Source organism: Nicotiana sylvestris, chromosome 1 (assembly GCF_000393655.2).
Source record: "Nicotiana sylvestris chromosome 1, ASM39365v2, whole genome shotgun sequence".
Classification (NCBI taxonomy): Eukaryota; Viridiplantae; Streptophyta; class Magnoliopsida; order Solanales; family Solanaceae; genus Nicotiana; species Nicotiana sylvestris.
Window position 1 is genome coordinate 111,471,729 of NC_091057.1, and position 21,847 is coordinate 111,493,575.

The 21,847-nt window shown below is 35.0% G+C and overlaps 1 protein-coding gene across 2 annotated transcripts; it reads left to right on the forward strand.

Moving 5' to 3' along the window:
- Positions 1 to 14,122: 14,122 nt before the first annotated feature.
- On the forward strand, positions 14,123 to 20,842 carry LOC104228745 (serine/arginine-rich splicing factor SC35-like). Of its 2 annotated transcripts, XR_711397.2 has the most exons (9): positions 14,133 to 14,310; positions 14,417 to 14,495; positions 15,487 to 15,566; positions 16,570 to 16,636; positions 16,858 to 16,929; positions 19,336 to 19,536; positions 19,619 to 19,799; positions 19,893 to 20,019; positions 20,272 to 20,842. XR_711397.2 is itself a non-coding variant. In XM_009781270.2 (8 exons), the coding sequence occupies exons 1-8, from the start codon at positions 14,235 to 14,237 to the stop codon at positions 19,896 to 19,898; spliced, it is 762 nt and encodes a 253-aa protein (XP_009779572.1). In that variant the 5' UTR covers positions 14,123 to 14,234; the 3' UTR covers positions 19,899 to 20,174. The 2 variants fall into 2 exon arrangements, 1 of the variants encoding a protein (XP_009779572.1); XM_009781270.2 differs by lacking the exon at positions 20,272 to 20,842 and having other exon boundaries at positions 14,123 to 14,310; positions 19,893 to 20,174.
- The last annotated feature ends 1,005 nt before the right edge of the window (positions 20,843 to 21,847 follow it).

Here is a 21,847-nt window from a genome sequence, read left to right on the forward strand (position 1 = left end):
CTCTCTCATTTCCGAACTACACGTGGCCTGATTCCTGTATAACCAAGGATATGTAGGCGGCTCAGATACCAGGGCTCGGTCACATTCCCTCCCTTTCCTTAAGTGTAGTCCGTCCAAGTAATGGTCGGGTCAAAAACACGTCCAGTCGTTCTTTGTCGGAAAACTCTTCGTGTTTCCAGTCAAAGAGGGGCAGCTGTAAGCACGTGATTTTTGACCCTCCCCGAGAATTTTCACATTTTTAGCGTGAATATGTGAAATTGGGTCTAGAACAGCTATTTTAACTATTTTTACTTTATTTCAAAGAAAAAAGAAAATCACAAAAAATATATATATAATTTTAGTTTATGTATTTCTCATAAACTTGAAAAATACAAAAATTGCACTTTATTTTTGTACTTTGTATAATTTCGAAAATTACAAAAAAAATAATAAATAAAACATAGTTCTATTAAGGTTTTATAGTCATTTTAACTTTGAAAAAATACAAAAATATTACGTCATATTTTTGTCTTTATTAAAGAACGAAAATTACAAAAAATAGTTTTATTAATATTCTATAGTAATTTTTAACTTGGAAAAAATACAAAAATATTACCTCATATTTTATCTTAATATTTAAAACGAAAATTACCAAAAAAATAGTTTTATTAATATTTTGTAGCTATTTTTAAAATCTTGAAAAATATTTAAAAATATATAGTTTTGTTTAAATACTAGTCTTATTTTTGGTAGTTATTTTGCTTACATAGGACTAGTTAAGCAACGTATTCCTATTTCTCGGGTCCGGGCAAAAGAATAATATTCGGGTTTAAACTATCCGGTTTTAGGCCTAATTTTCGGACCTAGCCCATAATAAACCGTGTCCGGGACACATGGGGAACCCCACCACGCGTGGGGGACATATGCCTTGAACCCCACCACGCGTGGGCTCATTTTTCTGGGCAAAACCCATGCTAAATACGCGGATGGGACGAAAAGAAGAAGAGGATTTTGAAATTTTTTGGAAGAGGTTACTGTGCATTCGTCTTCTTCCTCAAGAAAAATCAAAAAAAAAAAACCTAGAAAAAAAACCTACGACGCCCGAACCGGAAAACTCCATTTCCGGACCACCCTCCTCCTCCCAAACACCACCCCGTCATCCTCCTCTCCGCCTCAACACCACCATCCAAACGAAACCAGCCCCACCGTCGTCCAACCACCCCCGTCGGTGAACCGCCATTAACGACCCCTACTGTCAAACCCAGTTCCTCCATAACCACCACCCAAACGAACGCCATAACCACCACCCCCCACGGCCAAACACCGACTGAAACCAGTCGCACCCCCACGCACCCGCCATTGCTCGTCGTCAACCTCAGCTCTAGCCTCACCCCCTACTGTCCGAACGACCAAAAAACCAGCTGCGACATTCACTCCTTCGCGCCCGTCGACCATCGTTCGCCATCGTCTTCCTCATCTCGCAACCAGTCCGTCAACCACTGCCCGCAACCACCCCCCGTCGTCAACTGTCCAACGATTTCTTTGTTGCAGCTTCACGCAACAGTGCTGCGCCAAAAATACAGCAGCTGTTGCTGCGTCGCTGCGTTGCTAAGTAATCTCAGTCGTTGCTTCAGTCCGGTGAGGTTGTTTTGTTCGTCGAGGTCCGGAACGTCGAGGTCGTTCCGAGTTTTCGTTGTTGTTCCATGTTCGGTGAAGTCCGGTTCAAGTTTCGTAGGAGGCACTGTTTGTCGTTCTAGGATTGTCGAAGTTCGAAGGTTGGTGTTCTTCGTCCTTTGTTTCATTTCATTCATTTTGCATATTATGGTTCAAGGCAATAAATGAAAATATTCTATATTTATGAATGTCAACGATGCAATTTTTGTTGTTGTGTTAAAAATGGTATTTTATGTTTAGTTACTGCATGCTCAAAGTTAATATGAGCATATGAACGAGGTTATTCTATTTTTCATTTTTTTATGGATATTATTACCGGTTAGAATCGTTTTTTTTAAATCTCGGATGGCTTCACTAGTAGAAAATTGTAGTTGTTTTAAGTTTCCCTTAAAAGTGAAAATGAGACGAGCCTCGCAAAAATAAAAAGAAAATAAAAAAAAAACACAAGCCGCGGGGCCCTCTAAACGTATATATTAAATACTTAGATTCCGGGACGGGCCGTTTAGCAAGTTTCACGGCCCTACCCCAAAAATAATAATGCGCTAGTTGCTTTAGGCGCGCCTTTAATAATGTTATCTCCCTAAACTCGGGTGCACATTTATGTGACCCAAATCCAAATCTCAACAGAGTCGAAATATGTCTTTAGTCACGGGCGCATTGATTGTGGCGTGGCCCGAGATGCATTTTCATGACGTTGCAAATTCTTTTTTTTAAAAAAAAAATATATAAGAATGAGATGAGCCTCGCCAAATAAAAACACAAATTGTGGGGCCCTCAGTAAATACTTGTTTAAATTACTTAGAATTCAGGAGGGTTGTTTAGCGAATTTCACGGCCTCCGCAAAATAATAATGCGCTAGTTGCTTTAGGCGCGTCTTTAATAATTTAATTTTCTTAAACTCGGGTGCGCATTTCATGCGACCCAAATCCAAATTCTAAAACATCAAATAAAATATGTTTCGGATTGTGGGTGCATTTCATGTGACACAGTCCAAAGATATGTTTTAAGCGATGTTCACATTTCTTAATAATAATAATTAATAAAGCGGTTAAAAGATAAAATTTGCACATGGTTCATAATTGTATTAAAAATCAGATAAATAAGCCGAATATAACAGTTGAGCGACCGTGCTAGAACCACGGAACTCGGGAATGCCTAACACCTTCTCCCGGGTTAACAGAATTCCTTATCTAGATTTCTGGTACGCAGACTGTAATATAGAGTCATTCATTTCCTCGATTCGGGATTAAAATAGGTGACTTGGGACACCCTAAATCTCCCAAGTGGCGACTCTGAAATAATTAAATAAATCCCGTTTCGATTGTCCTTTAATTGGAAAAAACTCCCCATGCGCCCCTCGGGCGCGTAAAAAGGAGGTGTGACAAATAGGACACTTCACAGATTTCCTTCTACCATCTCGTTTAGATTAAACCAGCTTTCGAGTAAACTGTTTGTTTTTTTTAGATTGATTTTGTGTTATGGTAACCAATGTTTGGTGTGGGGGGCATTTGATTGAGCTAGTTATCCATCATTCCCTGTTAAGATAGTATGTGTTTGTGATCGGATGTAACATGGATTTCACTTCATGATTGGTTCGTTCTTCATGCGTTCATTTCTATTATATCAGCCCCTGCTCGCACGCTGTAAGGGCTCGATAGCGAGTCCAGTTCGCAGTAGGCTCAGATGATTTGAAATTGGGCTCACCTTGGCCCCAAATGCGTGGGAATCAGATCTGGATCCTTTGTCGCCTTTTCATCCCCATTTACTGATTATTAGCCCATATTAACTAAGGCTCATTTGCCTAAGTTGAACAAATCAGCCCCGCTTTCCGATTAATGTCAATTAGACGTACTTTTAAGTAATTTCAAGAGGTACTATTAAATAGAAGATAGTGTGTGGCCCTTGTGAATAATTTAAGAGAACTCTTGATTAAAATAAATCGAGGTGCGCCGTGCCAAGCAAAAAATGACAATTGCATGACCTTCGTGTAATTAATTTTATTTTGATCCTTAGAGTTCGAGGTGTGTCATTTAGCGAATTTTCCATGGCCCTCGCAAAGTTAAAGCGCGAAATTGCTTTAGGCGCGTTAGTTTAATAATATTATTTTCCTAAACTCGGGTGCGCATTTCATGTGACCCAAATCCAAATCCTAAATGTTGAATAAGATGTGTTCCGGATTGCGGGTGCATTTCATGTGGCGCAATCCAAAGACACGTTTTAAACGACGTTCAATCTTCTTTAAAAAATAATTAAAAGCGGTTAAATTTGCACATAGGTTCAAAATGTTCTAAAATCAGATTATTAAGCCAAATATAACAGTTGAGCGACCGTGCTAGAACCACGGAACTCGGGAATGCCTAACACCTTCTCCCGGGTTAACAGAATTCCTTACTCAGATTTCTGGTTCGCGGACTGTAATACAGAGTCAATCTTTTCCTCGATTCGGGATTCAACCGGTGACTTGGGACACCATAAATCTCCCAAGTGGCGACTCTGAATCTTTTAACAATAAATCCCGTTTTGATTGTCCTTTAATTAGAAAAACTCCTTTATTTATACCCTTCCGGGGTGTAAGGAAAAAAAGAGGTGTGACAATAGTTAACCCCTTTGAGCCTGTAATATTGATTCTTTAACAACTACATTACAAGCCTTACCCAATTGTTTGAATAAACCATCTGTTTGAACCTTTTCACCTCTCATAAGTACTTGAATTGTGATGAACTGGTAAAGGTTAAAGTGTGGGGTGGTTGGTTTGGCTTTTGAGTGGAACTAATGAAATCAGAAGAAAGGTGCACGATTTTGAATAAGTAAGAGCCACTTGAATGAAAACAAAAAAAGAAAATTAAAAATAAAATAGTTATATTGTTGTGAAAAAATAGTTTTTGATAAGTAGTGGCACTTGATTAAGTGTGGCTAAAGAAGCAGGGGGTAAATATATATTGATATAAATGTGGAGTCATGGTTCGACATACGTGTGGGTTTATGAATGTGAAAGTATATGTATTAACACTCTTATATCCAAATGTATTCTACCTGCCCCTTAGCCTGCATTACAACAAAATAAAGTCCGATTTGATCCTAGACTGAATGAGCTTGATTAGTAGAGTAGTACACTACGGGCAAGCCTATGGTGCATTTTTGTGGCATATGAATGTTCTTTCTGAGAGTGAGTGAATTTTGTTTATCTAAGTCCTAATTGTTCTGAATGTTTATTGATTGTGGAACTACTCTCGGTTGCGATGTGAGGGCACTTGATTCATGAAGGAAAAGTACATCTTGACCTCTGTGTAAGTAAGTGAGTAACTTAGGAATATTGCGCGGCATGTGAGAGTCAACTCTTGAGACAAAGATGTTACACTACTCGACTCAATCCTTGTGATATGTTCTTGGTGTGATGAGTTAGAGAAGTTTCTTAGCAAAGGAACCTCTGTAGAGTATGGTTGATTGCTTGGGGACGAGCAATGGTTTAAGTGTGGGGTGTTGATAATAGGCTATATTCATGTAGTTTAGCGACCATTTACGCCTCAATTTAGCTATACTTTATTGCTATATGAATGTTAAATGACAACAAATGGTACTTTGCAGGAGCAAGTCCTAATTATGAGGACATTAAACAGTATTTGGAGTTAATTTGGAGCAAAGAAGGTCAATCGGAGGTGAGTGCACGTGAAAGAAGAGGGAAAAAAAGAAGACAGTTGAGCTCCATGAGTGCGGGCCAACCGCGGCCGCGTTCAGGCCGTGCTCGTCAGGCAGAAAAGAATGCAATATGCGCGGTCTGACCGCGGTCCGAGCACGACCGCGCTCGTCACTCCGAGAAACTTTATTTCAGTGGTAAATTCGTAAGTTTGAGGGCAACTCTCCTTAACCTATAAGAAGCCCAGCTCGCCCAAAAAGAAGGTATTGAGGTTTTTGAAGGATTGTTTAAGGCAAGAAGAGGCAAGAGGCAAAGCGGAAGATTCGGCATAGAGTTTTACCTTTCTTCCTCTTGTTTTGATCATTAATGATGAATTCTACTATTATGATGGTGAAAACGATTATGCGTAGCTAAAATCTTAATCTAGGGTTTTGATGGAACCTCTTGGAGAATGAATTTCTTGATATGTTAATATAGATTTGCCACAGTATTTTCTCTGTTTATTCAACTATATATGATTGTTGTTGATTGAAGGGCCCACAATCAACTGTGCCTATTTAATATGCATTACTCGGGAGAGAGTGTATATTTATGTAGTTGTTGAACAACACCACTCCTAACGTATATGAGGGATCAATACAAAGGGTTTAATGGTGAGATTAGGGATAACAAATCCTTGGGTGCGATCTAAGTGAGCTGTAACTAAGGCCATCTAGCGTAATTCGGGAGAATATATCTAGTATATTGTTGTAATTACTCAGGAGAGAGTTATGACAATCAGAGTGCTCATGATCGATAGAGAAGGCTTAGGAAAATTTATAGCAAACATAGCGGAAATGATTTCGTCAAGATGGGAAATCAGAACCTTAGACCATTCTCATTCTTGCTTACAACTAGTTTATAGCTAGTTCTTAATTACTGCATTTTTATTACATAATATTTAGTTAATAAACACCCAATTTGTTGCTCAAATATCTCTGATGATTGAATACGTGAATTTTTTTAAGTCCAATAGCTGTGATCGATAGGTTAATTCCCTGTGGGATTCGACTCCGGACTTGTTAACCGAAATATATTTGCAGCGACCGCTTTGTCCTTTTTATAAGGCATAGTTGGGCGTGATCATCAATTAATCTAGACCTTGATCTTGTTTTTTTTACCGTTAGACTTTGATGGCTCTTTGTTCTTTTCCTCCTATCACGCTTAGAAATCTCAACATTTCCTATACTATGGGAAGCTTTAGAAGTATCTACATTTCGTTTTCGGATAGTAGTTTTTAAAGGCTTGACATCTGCTTTACTTGGCGATGCTTCTTGTGTTTCTGCGTTTTGTTTCTTGTTTGTAGGCTTTGAAGGATGTGCAATTGCCTTCTTTGCCAAAGGAATATGCTTCTTAGCAATTGATTCCTTCTTAGCAATTGACTCCTTCGTCGTGTTACCTACATGTTAATATGCACTGTCACATTTACTAATTTGAAGCTTATGATCGGAATAAGGAAAATAAGCCCCAATTCCAGCAAATATCTATAACTAGAAGACAATCGATCGCATCTTTTTCAATAAATATTAGGTCTTCAGTTCAACGATATTCTAAATTACAGAGTACATAGGTAGTCCAAGAAGCAAATATAACCACCCACGCCGTATAAGATATGGTTATACACAACCTAGTTGATCTTGAATATGCACATGAACGAATCACTCTACAAAACTTCAAATCACAAATGTAAGAAACGAAAAAAAGAAGAATTTAGGATTTACCAAAATTGATTTGAGCAACAATACAGTGTTTGTTGGGTTTATAGAGATGATTCCAACCAAAATTGAATCTTGATACTTCTCCCTTCTTGTCAGAAACCACCGTGGTCAACGGGGTTGAGTGAGAGAGAGAGAAGAGAGAGTAGAGAGATGAGAGATAAAATGGCCGAAAAAATTGGGAGAAATTTAAAAATAGCCAGATTTACAACTGGTCATTCAAAAATAGCCACAGTTTCAAAAGTAATCGAAATTTAGCCACTTTTCATGTAAAGATAAATCTGAGCGAAAACATTGTTCAAAACCCGAAAAATACGCCCGTATATTATACTGGAGTTCCAGCATATTATACGGGAGTTCTAGGATAACTATGCTGGAACTCCAGCATAATATGTTGGAGTTCCAGCATAATATACGGGAGTTCCAGCAAGTATTCCAGTATAATATACTGGAGTTTGGAGCACCGGTGCTCCAGTCTCCCGTATATTATACAGGAGTCAGCAAAGTATACTGGTCCAGCATAATATGCTGGAGTTCATACACAGATGCACCGAACTCCCGTATATTATACGGGACCGTCTCTGTTGCAGCAAAATAGTGGCTATTTTTCATTGACTTCGTAAACAGTGACTATTTTTGATTGACCAGTCCGAAAACTGGCTATACCGTGCTATTTAGACGAAAAAATTAGAAAGAAAGCTTATTTTTTAAACCTTATAGGTGACCCACAAGTTTTGAAAACATTAAAAAGGCCCATCCACTTTAACCCACTCATTTAGTCATTTTCCAACCCAAAAAAAATTGAGAAATAAAACAGGAGGTCACTTGATCAATTTAAATTTTGAGGAGGTCTTCTTGATAATTCCTCTCAATAAAGTATCCATTTTTTCAGTGAGAAGGGTTATTAGGAAAGAAGAAAAAAATAAAAAATAAAAAAGCAACATGTGTTTTATAGTAAACGAAAATGTTGTATATATAAAATTTATTTTTTTTGTGTACTTCTCACACTATTTAAAGTGTGACTCGTGCCAATAGCTTTTGTTTATTTCGCTTCAGAAAATTTAAAGGGATAATAGGATTCAAAATTTAAGTTGATAACTGAAAATTTAAGACTAGTTCAATGGTACTTGTTTTTCCAATTTCTAAAGATTGAACTACTATTTGAAATTAAAGTTAAAAAAGAGTATTTAAAATTGAAATTATATTTGAACCTGAATTTTACTCAAAAATAAATTAAAAACTTTTGAGTAAAAATTAGTACTATATTTTATTACTTAAAATACTTCTCAAATAAGTTTATGGGAACAATGAAATACTATTATTTATGGCCAAGCACAAGCTTTATGGTCCTAGCCAATTTTGATGTGTAAATGTAACTAGATGAGGTTAGCCCGTGCTTGCACGGGGCCCAACGTTTTACATTTTCCGACAACAATCTCTTATTATTTAATTTCAAGCCTTAGAATTGGTTTAAGTCAAAGCAAGATGCATGTCATTCAATATGTCGAGAATTTTATTGATGCATATTTTGATATGATTGATCATTGACATACTTTCATTATATAGAAAATAAGCAAAAAATAACCCGAGGTAACAACTAAGCATAAACCTTAGAACTTGGAGTATAAGATGACTTTAGATGCCTCAAACATTCCTTTTCTTTATAAGTTATGAAAATACAAAGGTCTCATATGCCGAGATAAAAGAATTACATAATTTTAAAGCAAACTACGTAAATTCATAATTCTCAAACTTTAAAAGACAAAATCTGAAGAAGTCTAATTTCTAGGAAATCCAATAATGAAACATTGTACTCTTCAATCATAGAAATCTATCAATCATCCATGCCACGTGACATATACTTGAATTCAGGAAAGTCCCAATGTGAAACATTGAAGAGTGACAATAGGCAAATTAGAGTCCCTTTGCTCAAACAAGAAAACAAAATGCCCACATGCAATGACAAACACTAAAATTACATTAACATTTTGACAATGTTCGAAAAATTGTGATGCTTGGGGGGAAACGGTCTTGAGTTGGTTAACATTCGATATTTGGGAGGTCTTCAGTTGTTTATCATCCGAGGCGAAAAAAATTTCTTTTTTCTCAACAAACCAATCTTCTTTAGTATTGTACCAATCACTGTATGTTCATACAAAGTCATACACATATCAACAATGTATATTATTTAAGTATAAAAAATTCAAATAATTTTAGTATATATATAAGCCTTCCTTGGATAATAGCTTACAATCCCGTGAAAAAAAAAATCAAAGACAAGAAAAGGTAAAAATGTGAATTAGAGGCTAAAATTGTGCTACTCGTATATTTCAGAATATACCCAATAACTGGATTCCACTAAAAAGATTAATAACCCAATTTATATTTAACATGTTCAAAATTACACAATTAGTAGACACCTCTTCAAGTTTTTAAGACAAATCTTGCGCCATAAAGCAAAGGTTTTCTAGCCAATAATCCTAAGGATATAAGTCAAAAGCATTCTACTTCGGTAAAATCAAGAAGTAATTTAGATATAGTCCCTAAAGGTATTAAGAGCATCACTTGTATCTCCATTTTAATACTGGTATTTGATGTCGATTCTTTGAATTAGCACTTTACCAATTCAGAATCTCCACACAATAAATGAATATCCTCAAAAGGAAAAAAAAACATGGAGAAGAGGGGGAAAAAAGAAATTCCTCACCCAGAACAATATAATTACAAATAATTTCCCACATCCTCCTTTATTTCACGACACCAATCTTGAAAAATATTACATCATTTGCTTATATCTTTTTCCTAATATCAAATATAAAGAAGAGAATGAATAAAAATTCGTACCTTTTTCGCTCTTGTAATTGTTTCATCGACAAAGCCTTAACTGGTAGATCATTATGGACGTCACATTTTCTTAACTTGTATACTATATACAAGTTTTTCCTCAATGTATGATTCATAAGAAGAAAATTTGATACTCAAGAATAATATATCACAGCACTTCAAGTTAGCATTATAAAGTCAAGCAGAAATTGGAGGATATCCTAATAAATTTAGGTTAAGCTAGAATTTGATTCAGAGCGCTAACATGAGGTACAATTTTTTAAAGCACCCTCACATGTATAGAAAATTTATTTTCCACTACTACACTTGTAGAAGGAAATCCAGTCTAGTTGTAGAAAATAAGCAATACGATTCATTTCATTTTTTAAATTTCAAGAATTTTCTTAATAAGATATAAATAGTACAGTGGAAGCGTGAAGCTTAATTTCATGACTTACAGATTTAACTCATGTTGTTGTCCCATGATGGGTCTCAAATATGTATAAGGTAAAAAAACCGACAAAACAAGCAACAGTTTTTATAATTCATAGAAAAATCAATATAGCTTTCAGAGTTAATTACATAGAATTTTTTGTCCATGATACAGTGAAGAAAATTATTAAGAGTCCACACAACATGTTTAATTGATACAATGTAGTCACTTGCCCTATATGTGCACTGCAAATATCAGCAACACAAATCTGTTACTAAGAGAACAAAACAATTCATATATGGGAAAGAAAAAGAATGCAATCAAGAAATATCCACACATCAACCGTAAAACAGCTATGCATTGACCACAAGTTCTGAAACTTCCTTCCTGCCGATTGAAAAAACTAATATAGCGACAGCTCATAATAACCCAAAAAGAATGTGAGTTTTGGTTTTCCAAAAATAGAAAACAACAGACACCTATGTCTCACGACCACTAAACAAAGGTGTTTAGGTATTAAAATGTGTATAAGAAGACTTCACACGATTAATAGCCTGTTTGGCCAAACTTCTTTTTGGCTAAACTTTTTTTTGGCCAAGCTTTTGGAAGGAAAAAAGTGCTTTTGAGGAGAAGCAGAAGCAGTTTTGGAGAAGCAGAAAAAAGTAGCTTCTCTCCAAAAGCACTTTTTTTAGAAGCACTTTTGAGAAAAAATACGCTTAGAAGCAGTTTTTTAAAGCTTGGCCAAACATTAATTGCTGCTCAGAAGCGTTTTTCAAACTAATTAGCCAAACACAAACTGATTCTCACCAAAAGTACTTTTGAAAAAAAATACTTTTGAAAAAAAGCACTTCTCAAAATAAGCTGATTTTAAAACTTGGCCAAACGGGCTATAAGTCTTTAAAAGCATGCTCATTTATGACAATAAAATGACCATCAACTTGTAGCTATAAAATTTCTACCAAGTTTCAACAAAGGACAACCTTGTCATTGAAGATGAAAAGTATTGTCAAATTACATGATTACATATATCCTATTAAATTTATTTTGCACATGTAAAAGAGTAACGAAAAATTTACACAAATATCAATATCAGAAAATTGAAGTCAAAGTAGGATAAGCAAAGAAAAACTCAACAGGTAAAAATTTGCAGATTATCAGATTTAAGTTCATGGAAATTAAGATTAAATATTCCACGAAGAATGGAAGCCTACAAATCCTGCAGGTATTTAATCATAGAAGTAGTGTCAAATTTCGTCTAGATAAATAAAGTAGGAATAGTGCCAATAAATTTGAAAAGCATTCTTTTCGCTAAAGCTACAATTATTCATCTGAAACAATATATATTTAGCAAAAAGGAAAAGTAAAGATGTAAAGAAGCAAATAGCAGATAAAAGAATTAGTGGAGCATCAGAATCCTTCATTTTTGTTTCTTCTTTCATTTTTCAACTTTAAGTTTCAATCTTTCGCACTACATAAATAGAATAATAACAATTTTAGCCATGAAATTGTGAGAACTCGAAGAAAATTAGGGCAAAATTTGAAAGAGGATCATATCTGAGATTGTTTAGATATCTGAAAAGATGAAGGAAAACTATTATTGCAATCTATGAAAGCATTCTGAAAACTGAAAAGAGATGAAGTGAAAGATGCTTTCCTGAATTTATGTTGTATGCTGGGATAACAAAGACGAAAGAATTCTTTCAAGAATTATGTTGCGAGTGTTGAACTAAAAAGACACGTGAAGTGAGATGCAGAATAGATTAGGCGAAACTAATAAAGCAAATAATAAAATTACAACTTTACCCTTGGTCGACCATCTTGGCTCTTCTATATAATATAAAATAAATATATATATCATCAAGTTCGGCGTAATTATCCATCCATCTATCCATCTATCTATCTATCTATCTATCTATCTATCTATCTATCTATAATAAAAGGGGAAGAGAAGCACCGTATTAAGACAAGTGACATAATCACAAAAAATCAAGTAGCATTATTAAGACAAAACAAACTACCTTTCTAACTTAAAAAACTTATGAATTTTAAATTTTGAATTAATTGGTTACTTTATTTGAATTAATAAATTAATAAATAGATAAATCCCTTCAAATTGAAAAGTTCAACGTAAAGCTATTAATTTCGAAGAACATTAATTTTGAGTTCAAACTTTTTCTTTGTTTCTGTTGAAGAATCTTAATTTTGAGTCATTAGATTATATGAAAAGGTTTTCTTCTCGAATTTTAATGAAATTCTGTCTTCTAATTAACAGTATTCTAAATCAATTTTCAAGTGTAACAAACAACATATTTTTAAAAAATACCTGATATGACGTGAAATATTTTAAAAAATGTAAAAAAATTCGAAATGAGATGTTTTCTAAAAATATAGTACCATTTTAAAAATAAAAGAATAAGACATTTATGAATTTTAGTAAAGATTTTTTGAATTATTATAAGAGAAGTCATATCGTGGATAAGATCAGGTCACTCAAATCTTAAGGAATCTTTACATAAAATATGCGTTCGAATATACTGCTTATCTTTTATACAAGGATGATACACTAATTACACATAATTTTTCTTTGTACATATATAAATTATACATCCTTTACTTTTTTAATCAATTGAGCAGTAGGGTGAGCACCTATTCAGGTTAATTCGATAAAGCTAAAAAAAATATGAAAGAATTTCAACCAAACATTAAAAATACAAATAAAATTTTTATGGAGGAAATTTCTATTATAACTCATCCTTTTATAGTAGAAATAAATTGATTTTTTCAAGTAAAGGAAAGAATAAATAAGAAAACAAAAAACAGACAAATGTATGGGAAATTTAAAAAGCAGGGGATAAGGGATAGCAACGATTTTTTTTCTTCCGTATATGTTGAATATAAAAAATTTGGAAGTTGATCTCATTGATATTTCTTTAAACTCAAATTAATAGATTATAATAAAAGAATATTTTAGAATTCTATCTTTTTAGTTTACATTGTCGGGGGCGGATTTATAGGCTTAATTATGGGGTACGTGAACCCATGGTCTTTCTGTAAAATTAGATATTTCATGTACATATTTTCTAAAATTGGTATAATATTTAGTGTTGACACCCATGCTCCAAGAATGTTGAATGATGTACTTGGTTGAAAATTGAGTTATTTACCAAGAGGTATAAGGATCAATCCCTCCTAAATATATTTTTGTCTCCCTTTTTTTTGTAGTGTACCCATATACCAGAAATTCTAGATCCGCCTCTGTACGCTGTCTATGTCTTTCTAAAAACCCTATTCCTAACTAATTGATATGATAGACCCTATTCCTAACTAATTGATATGATATTCGAGTTTGAAACTAAATAAATTTTGAGTTGAAAATTTTACTAGCTAAAGAATCATTTAAATTTTTAGATAGCCGATTAAAGTATATTTTTAATTAAGGATAATATCTTCACTTGCATCATTATACATATAATTACTATTAAAATATAAAGTTTTAGAAATTAAAATTTTAATTTTTTTTTGAAAAATAAGAACATAACAAATAATGTTCAAGCCGTATCCAAAAAGTCCTTCATATTTTGCCATAATATAAGTTATTATTTTGGTCCCTAGCTATTTTCAGGTTCCAATGATACCACCAAAAATGATATCGAAAAAGAAAATAGAATTATTCAGATTTGAAAAACGTTAGTCTTTTTTTGTGTATACGTTTTTTTTCTAATAATAATAACTATTTATATAGGTTTAATAAAATTTTAAAGGTATTTACACACTGACCAAATAACTTAAATCATAATTTGACATAAGTTTGGTCCATTTGTCACACTTTGGTGAAACTAGAAGGTTCTTGAACTCCAACATATATTTCATTCTCCCAAAAATCAACAGGCTCACGAAACCCTATTCGAGCGAGCGACGCAGAGAACGCCGGAGAAAAATGTCGCACTTCGGAAGAACTGGACCTCCGGACATCACCGATACTTACTCTCTTCTCGTCCTCAACATCACATTCCGTAAGCTTTTCTCCTATTCCTGTTTTTTCCCCTTGAGATTTCGCTCTATTTGTTTTTTTTTTCTTGATTTTGTTAGTAAATTGTTTAACTGTTTTTTTTGTAACAGGTACCACAGCCGATGATCTGTATCCTCTTTTCGACAAGTACGGGAAGGTTGTCGATATCTTCATTCCGCGAGACAGAAGGTTCTAAAACCCCTCTTTGCCTTTCCTCCCCTTAATTTTACTTGCGGCTTTATTCCTTAGAAATGATGGATTTTTTTTCCCTAGAGGAGGAAAAAACAAAGAGTTTTATGTTCTGTACAGGATAACTAACTGTGTTGTTATTCGCCAGAAAAATAATTATTCATTAAGTAGGTCTTAATCTGGAATTTGTTAGGTATACAATGTTCTTTGAAATTACTCTTATCCATTATGCTCTTTTTAGGACCGCTTGCTCAAGTAATTGAGTATTCAGAGTACATTAAGATCCCGTTTGGACATAAGAAATTTCTCTTTTTTCCAAAAAGTGTTCACTTTTTCCGAAATCAGCGTTTGTTAATAAAATTTCCAATTTTCACTAGATGCATTTTGAAAATTTTCGAAAATTTGAAAAACTCTAAAAAGCTATTTTTCAAAATTTTCGCTCAAATCACTCACAAAACTTCAAAAACAACCCAAAATTATATTCATGTCCAAACACAACTTTTTTTCACCATGTTTTTTGGAATTTTACAATTCTTATGTCCAAACGCGCACTAACTGTAATGTTTTGTAAGATAACAAGAGGATGTTGAAGGTCTTTCTAGTGACAATTTTAGCCATTTGTTTGTGTAATCTTATAAAAAAGAGGGAAAGTTAAAACATGTTTCAAGTTGCTTTTTCTTAGCATTTCTTCAGTGGATATAAAATTACGAATGAGCTTGAATTTTCAAACTGTTATTTTATAATATGCCAAAAGAATTTTTGCCTTATGTTGTGACACATCGTGATGACTACAAGAATTACACTGCAAAACTATTGCAACGTATGAGAAAAACATATTACATTTCAAAAGCTCTGTGCGACTCAGTACATGTGCACTTCTATATGTTGCTATTATGAACAGGACAAATAATTATGAGCGTGGTTCCTGAACTCTTATCTGTTTCTTAACGCTCCTTGTCACTGATCTATAGTTATCTTGCTCTTGTAACAGGACTGGTGAGTCACGTGGGTTTGCATTTGTTCGTTACAAGTATGCAGATGAAGCACAGAAGGCTGTGGATAGGCTGGATGGTACTTTGCCAAATTCTTTTTGAAGTTGTGCTTTGGATATACAGTTAATTTTCTTTGTGTGGTGTTCTGAAAATCCTGTTGTAAGCTAGTAGAGCATTTTTTTTGAGTAAACTACTATGGGGCTGGTTATATATCTGAGAAAGAAAAAGCCTATGTCAGATTGACATTAGTGGCTATAATTTAGATTATGAGCCAGCAGACTGTTTGTTGTGATGTTTTGGGTGGCGGATGGAAAAATGTTGCGATGGTGAGAAGATAGAAAATTTTCAAGCATGATGGCAGTTTGACTAAATTAAGGGAAAACAGTTATAACATCCTACAGAAAGTGAAAAACTGTAAGCACTGCATTTTATATGCTAATTGCCACTTATCCCTGCTTCATGTTATATGCAACGTTCAACATGTCAGTTAGTTTTTTACATCCAAATTCAAAGGTGGTTGGTGAATATGAATTGAGAATACTCTCTTAAACTTGAAACTACCTAGGGTTTTACTTCTTATAGCAGATTACCCGATTCACTTATTTCTGCATTTTAAGTTTATTATGTCTATGCCTCTGGCCACCACTTTGAGTTGAACTTTAAACGTTTCAGTACTCTGTACATGTGGCATTGCTTGAAAGAAAATTTTGCCCTATATATTGTAGATGTAATGTGATTTCAGGTGTAACCTCAAATAACTTGTCTGACTGCTAGAGGGACTGGATATGCTATTTTTTCTTCTGGTGCACTTGTTTTCCGCCAAACCCTGGTTAGGGTTGCCAATTTATTGGAACTACGATGATCAATCACATATCGACCTCTCAGCAAGTAGACCGATAAAACTGTTTGTTTCCAATAACAGTGGCTGAATTAGTTAGTGGATGCAAATCTAGTTGTAGTTAGATAGGGTGCGCTTAATGATTGATAGATATCACAGTTGTTGATGTAGGGTCTACTTTGACTATTTTCTCTTTTTGCATGTGAAGTAACAATGCTGTGAACTATATGAATTTTTTTGGCAGGAAGAGTGGTTGACGGGCGGGAAATGGCAGTTCAATTTGCCAAGTATGGGCCAAATGCAGAACGGATGTGAGTAACTGGGTCATTTTGCAAGTATATTAAACTCTTGCTTCAAATCTTCTATTGTGCATATTCAACTTGAGGCTTTGATGAATTGCATGGTTCTCTTTCCTCTCTTTTGTATTACTTAAAGGAATTTTCCTCTGGGATAATTCAATATGTTTGCTCCTTGATGACTTGTTTATGGGCTTTTTTCTTATCTTCTGATCTTATGCCTTGTTTGGTTTCAGTCAGCAAGGGAGGATCATTGAGAAGGTTTCAAGAATCAAAGGAAGCTCGAGAAGCAGAAGCCCTCGTAGAAGGTCACCTTTCCAACTGTACCTACTATGCTGTTCTTTAACCTACTGTGTGTTCGTTTATATAGATATTTGCCATGTTACTGGAGTTTCACCTGATGCTGTTGTTTGCACGGTGATCATCTACAACAACAACAACATACCTAGTATTATCCCACACCCGGGGGGGGGTTCGGGGAGGGTAGTGTGTGAGGATAGAGAGGTTGTTTCCAACAGACCCTAGACCCTCGGCACGGTGATCATCTATTCCAATTATTTTGGACCTTGTCCTTGCCTGTTTCTAAGACTTCAGTTGACATGCCAGACCATTTAGGATCTTAAAAAATATAAGGTTGAAGTGGTACTCTGTAGTATGAGCCTTACCGGTATTTTCCAACTACTTCTCTTTGCTTTTTAGCTAGTATAAAGTAAACAAAATAACGTTATTAATAAGAGTAAAAAGGAAAAGATAAAAGAAAATGGGGTTACAATTCTATCCGTATGATGTCCAGTTGAAGTAACGGGAATCGATAAGGCGGCAATGCCGTGAGCAAGCAAGATTTCCAGGATGTACTTCAAACGTAGCAATTTTTGGATGGACTAGAATCCAATGATCAATATGTGAAAGAGGGAAGAAGTAAGTGTTGTGTGGATGTAGTTTCTCAATGCAGAGATGAAAGATTGAAGTGGTTGGGGGAATGATTAGTAGCTCACCGTTCTGCAATCTTCATTTGATAGCTGTTGATTTGTCTTTTAATTCTGCTACGATTTATATCTTGCCTAGTCACTTTGTAACATTGAGGGGCCGTATGGTAGGGAACAAGTTATTCAGGGATTATAATGATGGGATTATAATACGGGAATTAAATAATGACCGGATTATTTACCATTCTCAAAAAAAAATAATGACCGGATTATTTAATGAATATATTTTTATTGGAAGATATTTGGTTCATTGAACTAAAAAAGGGATATAATATACGTGTTTGGTGTATACTAGATAAGTTGGGATAAACTTTTATTTTCAATTTTAACCTTGGATTGTTTGAACGACTTTGGGGAAGAGCCTTGGAGAAGGGAATCTTTGTCACTTTAGTCTTTGTATCGCGGGATTGATTAATCCCTGGATTATTATCCTACCCTCAAATCTGGGGTAGAATTATACCCAATTGTGGGATTAATTAATCTCGGGATTGCTAATCCCATATTTAAAAATTCATCCAAACGCAGGATAAAATAATCATGCATCTAAATCTGGGATTATTTTACCTTATCCCACATATCAAACCACCCCTGAATGTGAGTTAGTATTACTCCTTAGATAAACTGAATTTGCAAAAAATGGTCATGCATCTGGTTGGGTTGGAGTCGTCCAAGTGTTTCCAACATGTTTAGATAGCAAGTAACTCCTATCTGTTATTACCATTGTTTGCTTGTTTATTATTCTTGTTTCTTTTCTATATCGTAGCTGTATGCTTATAATGGAGGGAAGAGGTCCCCCCCCCCCCCCAAAAAAAAAAAAAAAAAAAGGGAGTGGTAGAGGGATACAGACTTCTGTTTATTCCTTCCTGCTTTAGAGTTCCTGAAAGTGTAATGTGCTATCAACCTTTTTCTGCGATAACATTTGACCACAAGTTATTATCGTATAATGTCTAATACAAAGTTGCAACAGCGGAATTGAATCATACTAAGTATTTTATATAGGTGGTGCTCTGCAGTATTCTATTTTCGATTATTTTCTGAAATTAGCTTGAAGTAAAACTTTTTAAGATGTTTTTCTCCTGTTTGGTTATCACATGTACTTTTCCTCACTCTGTTTCTACCTCTATCTTTCTTTGATATCATCTTTTCTTGGGGGGAAGGGTGTGTGGATTGTCAAACAGCTGAGATGTTTCTGGTGTAACGGATGCCTTAAAGTCATATGGATCATGTGGCAAGTCTGAAACTCTTAAATGTTATAGGCAAAGAGAGTTAAGATTTGATGGTATATCCTTCATTGAGAAGAGCTTTTAGGTTCTGCTATTGCTGTTTCATATACGATGTTTATAAAATACCACATGCTTATAGCAGAGAAGAAAACTGTATGATGTTCAGAAAACACAATTTACTTGGAAAAAGGGAACAAACACCACTTCTGATCTCGTCTAGTGTCTGGCCCGTTTATATGGTGAAGCAAGAGGCGTGTTGAATGTATCTCGTATAGTTTTTCTGGAGACTGAGCTTATGAGCTCAAAATGCTAGTTGAATACTGCGTTGCTAAGACAACTCGCATGGAACTGAACTATGGGAAGCTTGTCTGTGTTTTACTTCCAGATTGGTTTCTTAGTTGCGGAAATATTGTTGGTTCAATAATTGCCAACAGCTTTTTTCATTTATTGTACACCTGGTGATTGATCTTGGGTTTATGAATTTGCTGGTTTTCATCTTTAACAGATACCGTGATGATCACTATAGAGATAGAGAATACAGGAGAAGTAGGAGCAGAAGTGTTGATCGTTATGAGCGTGATAGGTATAAGCGGAGAGAACGGGATTATCGCCGTCGAAGTAGGAGCCGCAGCTTAAGTCCAGACTATGATCGAGATCGTGGCAGGGGACGTGACAAAAAACACCATAGGAGGAGTCCATTTGACAGGTTTTCACTTTATCTATTATGTACGACCTGTATTGTCTTGTCTTTGCATTATATCAGGCAGTTATAGTGAAATTTGTTGCAGTGCCTCCCCACCTCGGCGTAGCCCCAGTCCTTACAGGAAAGAGTCCCCTCGTGGAAGCTTATCACCTAAAAAAGAAAGCCCTGAGAAGCGCAGTCACATTGAACGCTCTCCAACTCCTCGAAGCCGATCCCCTCCTGGTCGAGCAATGGATTCACGAAGCCCTTCTCCTCGTGCTGATGAGGTGATAAGCTGAGCTTTGATCTGATCAATCCCACTTCTCTGACTAAATCTATTTGCTAAAGCGTTTATGCTATTTTATTTGTGTACATTTCAGGAGTAATTTCTGGTGGCATTTTGTGAGAGGGGGCTAATGAAGTCCATCCACTTTAGCTGTGTCTTCTGACTGTGTCAGAATGCGAGCTGTGATGCAATATCTAGGCAATGTATTAGCTGACATTTTGGTAGGACTGGTCTCCTGGTGTTTAATGTTTCTGTACTCTACATAGTGCATGCTTGCTATCTTAAGTTTTCAGTGTTATGGTACTATGGTTGGGAACTTAAATGAGTCATGATGCTGAAATTATATAGAGGGATTCCTCTTAAACACTTTCTGCAATATGCTGGCTTACAACTTTTGCTTCTATATGTTGAGGCAATGTATGTTCCTTATGGATGTACTAACTTTATAACCAAACTCGTGCTGGGTTTTATAGTTATGATCGAGAGAAGGATGGTGAGGTTGATGTCAGATGATGATGATGATGATGTGGCTGTCCACCGTCATTGTAGCTTATAGTTAGTTCGTGAAATTTGATGAGGCTGATTGGTAGATGATGTGTTGGTTGTGCTGATGATGGTTGGCTGTTGCGATGCAGCTTTTGATGCTGTTTGTAGTTAATGTATTTGCGATGCATTAACAGCAGATGCTGGCTGGAGATTTTCTGTGTGCACATGTATATAATGTGTATTGGGTAAGCCTTTCTCCGGTCAAGAGCTCATAAGCCATATCACGTCTCTTATCCAAACAAGGAGCTCATGTCATAATCATTTTACTAAATTACAAAAATATGCTTCATCCAAAAATTAGCTTTCCTGAAGCACTGGATATGACATCTATATCTTTGAAACAATTATAATGTTATATAGTCTTTCTTTTGAAAGACGTACGTATTGGCAAACTCGGTTATGACAATTGACAAAGAATAATTTTGTAAAGCGTTTCTGATGTTTGATTATGCATTTATAGAAAGCAATTCTCACTATGAGGAGAATGATTTTTGTTGATTATGAGCGCTTTAGTTCTCTGCGTGCTGTTCTTTTAGTTCAATTGCGTTGTGATTTGTTGATTATTAGTTGTTTAGTATTCATGACAAGAAGATGTGGAGGTTGAGTATTAGGGTTGTGTAGATGAGTCTTGCCTTTGTACCTTTGTGAAACTAGTCTGGTAGGGTTTTTCTGATTTAGCTAGTGACAATGCTGTGTTTTACTATTTTGCTTTTCAGTGTAGACCTATTTACTAGTTATCGCTTTTGCTTTGCATCTTTCTTTTGGATTTTATGTTCCTATTTTTCTTACGATTTTTGTGGTGATACTAATATTGTTCTTTTGTCTTTTTGTTTTCTTGAGCCGAGGGTCTTTCGGAAACAACCTCTCTACTCTTTTGGGGTACGGGTAAGGCTTGAGTACACACTATCCTTTCCATATCCCACCAGTAGGATTTTACTGGGTGGTTGTTGTTGAGTTGTTTAGTATTCTGCGTGCTGTTCTTTCAGTTCAATTGCTTTAATCAATGTTTAGTCTCAGTTTCTAACTTCCAATAATTAAAAGGCAAAACTATCATTATATTTTTGTATAAGTACTATTTATTGCCCATCTTGTATGCCATTCACACTTGAAAATGAATTCCACAACGATCTTCAACTATTAGGATATTTTAGTGGTTACAATGGGAGATGGGGATAAAAGATGTTTTATATTATTTTCATCCGATGCTTAACTTAGTAAAAAACTTTATAAATTGAAATATTAAAATTTAACCAAAGCATAACGAGGTTTCTCAATTTTTCTAACGTATAATTTTTTCCCAATTCATATTGGAGCTTCGCTCGAAAAAAGGCTCTTATGCGAGTTTAATTCCTATTTTCGTTTTAATTTATGTAATGTTAGTTGTATGTTAGTTTAAAAAAGAATATCGCGCTTTTACATTTGGGAACAATTTCTATTTTATCACTAGTAATTTTTTTAGCCACACAATTATTAGAATATACTATTTGAAAGTACAATTATAGA

Coding starts and splice junctions, on each gene's coding strand:
- LOC104228745 (XM_009781270.2), top strand. CDS start 14,235: ATGTCGCACTTCGGAAGAACTGGACCTCCGGACATCACCGATACTTAC. Junction 15,567..16,569: donor GGCTGTGGATAGGCTGGATG/GTACTTTGCCAA, acceptor TTTTTTTGGCAG/GAAGAGTGGTTGACGGGCGG. Junction 16,637..16,857: donor GGGCCAAATGCAGAACGGAT/GTGAGTAACTGG, acceptor GTTTGGTTTCAG/TCAGCAAGGGAGGATCATTG.